Source organism: Aptenodytes forsteri, unplaced genomic scaffold, assembly GCF_000699145.1.
Source record: "Aptenodytes forsteri isolate BGI_AS27 unplaced genomic scaffold, ASM69914v1 Scaffold54, whole genome shotgun sequence".
Lineage (NCBI taxonomy): Eukaryota > Metazoa > Chordata > Aves > Sphenisciformes > Spheniscidae > Aptenodytes > Aptenodytes forsteri.
The window spans coordinates 11,741,586-11,747,563 of record NW_008796044.1 but is presented as its reverse complement, the minus strand read 5'-3'; the positions used below and the strand labels follow the sequence as shown (position 1 = coordinate 11,747,563).

Genomic DNA, 5,978 nt, shown 5'->3' with positions numbered 1-5,978 from the left:
GCTAAGGTAAATTTTTTTTTTTTATTATTATTATTTTTTTTTTATTTTTATTTTTTTTGCAGGCAGCATTTTATAATGCACTAATTTGCGCTTCACCTTGGAGACTCTGAAAACTTAAAGCCTATGGTTCTATTATATACGGCGGGGGAGACGGTAACAGGGGGGGAAGGCTGTGTGAGATCCATCATATGCAAATATAAAAGATACATTAAATGTTAAATGATAGCAAGTGCAGATGTGTAAGCCCTCCCTGATGAGCCATTTAGGTAAAAGCAATGCAAGAAATGTACATTTAAATCTGCATAATCCTCAAGAATCAGATGGCTCTTGTGTATGGAGGCACCTCTGAGTCTTTTGGTCTGTGTGGCAACTCCGATGTAAAAAATAAATAAAAAGGCTTTTTGCTTTCCCACAGGTCGGACAACTCTACTCACAGTCTTTCCCTCATGGTCAGGGGAACCCAGCAACTCTTTGAATATGCATCTTGGCTCAAGGTCAGTTGTACGAACTGCCCAGGAGTCAAGCAACTCTAATCCTGCTCTGGCAAGAAATCGTTCCTGCTACAGAATTAATGCACAGCAGCTTTCCAGAGATGAAGGGTATTGCTACCTGTCATGCTCCTGGCCACAGACAGCTTTAGGATTAAGCACCCAGCTAAAGAATAACTTAACTTCAGCATCATGCCCATTGCTAGTGATCAGGGCTGGTTGGTTCTACACCGAGAATTTCATTGTGAACCAGCTTCTCCTCCCAGAACCTGGGGGTCTCTTACCCTTCTTTTCTTCTTCCTCTTCTTCAAAGAATTCAGGTAAAGAAAACGCTTCTTTGAGTTGTTCCATTTCCTCCTTCAGTGTGACCAACTCTTCTCCAGAGAGGGCATTTAGAACCGATTTCACCTAGTTAGGGGCAGCACAGCCAAAAAGAGAATCATAAATCCAACAAGAAAAAGAAACAGGATGGAAGATGCAGCACTGGTTTACATCGCATGTAAAAACATCACAGACTGATATTAATGAGAAAGTGGTATTTTCCTACAGGAAGGGGGAAGGGGAAAAAGACCTATTTCTGAAGTCTCGTTAGATAATAATGGATTCTTAAGGAGTTATTCAAATAATTTCTTTCATAAAAGAGTGAATGACTTCTGAAATCGCATGCTGATCTGCCCTCCTCCCTGCACCAAGACAGAGGACAATCTCTGCTGCGCTTACAATACTCTCCTCTTCTCCAGACCAAGGCAGCAAACAAGTGGGTATGACGAGACAGTAACTTGTGAAAAGTTGATGAAGACATGCAGGAACTGAGGCTAGCTGGGTGAAGAGAATGGCTCTAGGAGCTGAGGACAGGACATAATGCTCCCAAGGTAAACACCAGATCATAATGCAGGGGTCAAAGTGAAGTTGTGTAATCAATCACTTTATAGCAAGTTCTGAGCACTTGATTTTACATGGATATACACATATTTCTAATCTTTTTCCCTGCTCAGCTGAACTCAAAATAGAAGGCAAATTGCTCAAGGCCATTACCTTTGATTCACTCTCTCTGGAAAGCATCTCTAAGGCCTCCAGATGCGAAAGACCCTGAAACTCATCAAACAGTAACCCATAATGGGCTTTCTTCTCCGTAGCCATGGTAACCTCAGCAGCTGTCTGCTGCTCTTCTTTCTCCTTTGCCTCTCGTAAGACCTGAAAAAGAAAAGCAGAGGACTCAGGTCAGTGCCAGAAGATACAGAATATGGGAGAAGAAGGCTTTTGGTTCAATAGTAAAAAATGGTTGCTTAATGACAGGACCGCAAAAGAAGGGAGAAGAAGTGAGAGAAACCAATGAGGAGCTGATACGGAACTGCCATACCTGAGATAATGTAGAGTTTCTGTTCATTAGGCCTTTTGTTTTTTTGAATCCAGGGTCTCCCTCAGCTATTACATCCATTGTCTTTTTCCCAATGAATTCCAAGGCATCCAGACCTCCACTAATAACACTTTTTCCCTAGGAATCAGATTTGGATATAGACAGCGCGTAAAACTCACAGAAGACTACACAACTGAAGAAACTGAATTGGGGGATTTATATCAGCGATGTTATGCCGGACACTCACATAAAAGCCAAATTAGTCCTTGCCACCCTAAAATTCAACTCTAATTGCCACAAAGAGAGCAGAAGGATATGGAAAGAGCCACAATACGCTATCATCCAACAGTTTAATATAGCACTCAGACAGCTGCAGCAGTCTGATGGGAAATACGTTTGTATTTTGTGAACAAGCTGGTTCTCAGCGCATTAAAGTATTAAAGTATTGCATTCTCATCCCTCCAATCAGGAGACACTAGACCTGTGGGTTTTGGTTGCTAACTCTTGTTCAAGCCTTAAAAGCAGAAGCAAGCTTTCCATCTGCGGCTCTTTCAGATTCACGGGCAAATTGACAAGACAGCAGATCACAAAGGCACAGTTTCTGAGGGTAATGGGTTCCTTTGAAGTGCATTTCTCATGGTCACAGGAGCAAGCTGATTTTCAAGCAATTTAGGCTAGTTTCACAGAAGTTTTTGAAGAGGAGAATGGATTTCATCTCTAGACAGTTCTGTGGAAATCAGTGGAAATATTCCAGGAATGAGTCTGACCCTGCATTTACCTGAATACTCTGAAGGAAGGGAGCAGAGATAACAGAGTACAGAGGTGACATGCACAGGAATGCACGCACCACACAGTCCACCATTAGGTTTTTTTGTTATGTATCAACATTTAATACAGAACTATCAAAATTCAAGACAACTTACACATTAAGTGCCAGTTAGAAGCAAGGCACAGGATAAAGACCGTCTGACGGTTGAAACAGTTTCTCACCATTCATCCCAGAAAAGTCAAAATTAAAAGTTTCCTCTTATGATGTTTCAGATGAAAGGCAAAAAACCCCAACGCTCTCTTAAACTCATTTTCTCCTGCATTCCCAACTCACTCACTGTGCTTTGGACAGCAGTAGAGATGGTTGATAAAACTCCAAGAGCCCCAGCAATAGGAAAGGAACTGCCATCATCAACTGCATCTGTGCTGCTAGCACCAGGATTCTTGCTTCCTGCATTAGAATGCATTAGAAGGCAGAAAATTAACTTCCTCACTCCCAAAAAAAGATCCCGTCAGCTGCAGAGTGGAAAAAAATCAACAAACACCAAGCGTCAGCCAGGAGCAGGGCTAGAATTTGGATTATTTTCCTACCCACTTTTCAGAGCCAAGAGAAGTAAGCAATAGAGTATTATTTTAGCACACAGATATCTACCTCAATATGCAAGATGCAGAGTAAGGTGATGTTATTTTGGGGCTGATTATGTTACGAGAAACATTTCAGTGTTGTTCTTGAGCAGTAATAACTGACCTCTTGTAGCATCTCTAGTCTCTGAAGAGATTTCACTAGGACTGGGGATCCCAAGGGTTGTTTCTGCTTTTTCTATGACATTTGAAATACCTTGACCTAGAGAAGACAGCAGCATTACTTTAACCATGACATACAACAGAAATCAGAACAGAAACAGGATTAGGGCTGCATATTGTTTTTTATTATTCTGGATTCCTCCTGTTCAAGACAATTTACCCAACGCTAAAACCTCCTATCCAGCTTGCTTACCGATGTAATGAACTCGGGTTTCATCTCAGCTTTTAAATCAAGTTGTAAATACCAGCTGAATACCAGTTGAAAATACCAGCTGAAAATTATGCAAACGCCTTAAAAACTTGAAAGTAATTTTGGCTGTGCATATCTCCTTAATCTCACTACACCTTTTGGTACAAGTTTTCCCCATTACTTGAACAATTCTCTTGACATTTTTCCAATAATTGCTGCTATAACAGAAATCCCCTTCTCTAGAAACAAGCTCAAAAGCACTAACTTGAGACATGAAGCATGGTTAAAATGTTTATCAAATACCAGAAAGAGCCTTACCTACAGTAGCTACAGTAGCAGTCGCAGTTGACAGAAGAGATTTCCCCCAGCTTCCCCAGTACCCCCATCCTGTCTGAACTGCAGCAGGAGAATCCGAGACCTTTAATGAAGAAAAGCAGAAGAGAGTGATTGTGTTGGTTGTGGCTGGGATAGATTTAATTTTCTTCACAGTAGCTAGTATGGGGCTGTGTTTTGGATTTGTGCTGGAAACAGTGCCGATAACACAGGGATGTTTTCGTTACTGCTGAGCAGTGCTGACACAGAGTCAAGGCCTTTTCTGCTTCTCACCCCACCCCACCAGCGAGCAGGCTGGGGGGGCACAAGGAGCTGGGAGGGGACACAGCCGGGACAGCTGACCCCAACTGACCAAAGGGATATTCCACACCATATGGCATCATGCTCAGCATATAAAGCTGGGGGAAGGAGAATGAAGTGGGGGGATGTTCAGAGTGATGGCGTTGGGTCTTCCCAAGCAGGCGTTACATGTGATGGAGCCCTGCTTTCCTGGGGATGGCTGAACACCTGCCTGCCGATGGGAAGGAGTGAATGAATGCCTTGTTTTGCTTTGCTTGTGTGCGCCGCTTTTGCTTTACCTATTAAACTGTCTTTATCTCAACCCACGAGTTTTCTCATTCACTCTTCTCCCTCCCCCATCCCACCAGGGGGGAGTGAGCAAGCGGCTGCGTGGGGCTGAGTTGCTGGCTGGGGTTAAACCACAACAGTGATGCAGGTATTATGGCGAGGAGAGGAACATGAGCAGTCTGTGACGTGTAACTTTTGCGCAGCTTTTTCTTTTCAGATAAATAGCAATGTGAATTTTCGGAAAAGGATTGGGGCTTATGCTCAGAATTCTTCTGTGCTCAAAGCCATGAAATGTGAAGTCCCGTTATTCAGAGCTAGCACAGGAACATACCTTGAGGGTTTCAGCTACAGGCTTTTCTGTGGCAGCAGGCTGGCTTGGGGGTTTGGGTTCAGGTCTTTTCCGAGTCATAGGCACAGGCTCAAGCTCTTGCTCTCTCTCTTCATTGCTCTCAGTGCAGCCAAGTTCCTCTGCTTTCTGTTCATTTTCATCTTTGTAAGAGGTTTCTTCTTTCAGATTTTCACTGCTGTCTTTCTCAGACATGACTGCAAATATCCATAGAAAGCAAAGCAGATAAAATAATCACTCCCTTGTACACTTTAACATTAGTTCAAAAGCATCACATTTATGTTTTAAATAATTAAACACAACTAAGACAGAAGTCCCTTCACGTTGCCACACATACCCGCATGAACAGATTATGTTTTTAAGCAAGTGTGTATACCACGTTACATCTGACTGGAAGAAATGTCACACTTGGAAGTTTAAAGTCCCACAGAAACACGTGGCTTTAACTGACACACCCTCTCCGCAGGAAAGAAACAGGTTGCTAACTCTGAAAAGCAAATGAAAGGTACAAAAGGTCCTCAGATAATTAAATCCATGACTTGCTTCACCAAAAAAAAATGAAAACAAATTGCCTGGGATGGCTGCTTTGAAGGGTGTCAGATACAAATAGAGATAGCTGTCGGAAAGCCGGGCAGGTAGGGAGGCAGCAACCAGTTCGCTTCTGTATGAGGGCTGAGCTTTGCCAGGGCATTAACACCACCCAGAATTTGAAATATGCTCCAGCTGCCACAGCAACCGGCCCCGACATTGCACATCGGGGATGACGGTGCCCACGAACAAGGCTGCCATGCTGCGGCCTGCTCACGGGGGCAGAGGTTTCTCTCTCCTCCTGGCTTCGCTGGCAGCACTTCACCAGCTCCAGAGCAGTAACTCGAAGGCGGCAGCAGCAGGCAGGGCCAGGCAGGGCCACGCCGAGCACCCCACAGCCCCCGGCATCGCCACCGGCATGAAGCTGTGTCCCCGGAGAGGCGGCCACTGATGCACTCAGGGCAGCTACCCCCAGCCACGGGATTTTGCTGGCTTTCAGCAAGGGAGGAGAAGAGCAGCCCCTATGGGAGCTCCGGGTCCGGGTGACGGGCTGGGGACCCCCACCCCATTTCCCCGTGACCCCCCGCAGTGGCTAGC

At 44.4% G+C, this 5,978-nt stretch overlaps 1 protein-coding gene across 1 annotated transcript in view; it reads right to left on the bottom strand.

The window, feature by feature from the left end:
* Window positions 1-5,213, bottom strand: part of FAM114A2 (family with sequence similarity 114 member A2) — a 10,633-nt gene extending 5,420 nt beyond the window's left edge. Inside the window, exons 1-8 of the mRNA XM_009285809.2 lie at window positions 5,191-5,213; window positions 4,839-5,050; window positions 3,926-4,025; window positions 3,362-3,457; window positions 2,952-3,064; window positions 1,849-1,983; window positions 1,524-1,682; window positions 773-896 (exon numbers count right to left, since the gene is read on the bottom strand). Of these exons, the coding sequence (XP_009284084.1) occupies window positions 773-896; window positions 1,524-1,682; window positions 1,849-1,983; window positions 2,952-3,064; window positions 3,362-3,457; window positions 3,926-4,025; window positions 4,839-5,048 (937 nt within the window). The 5' untranslated portion in view covers window positions 5,049-5,050; window positions 5,191-5,213. The remainder of the gene's footprint in view (window positions 1-772; window positions 897-1,523; window positions 1,683-1,848; window positions 1,984-2,951; window positions 3,065-3,361; window positions 3,458-3,925; window positions 4,026-4,838; window positions 5,051-5,190) is intronic.
* Window positions 5,214-5,978: the final 765 nt, after the last annotated feature.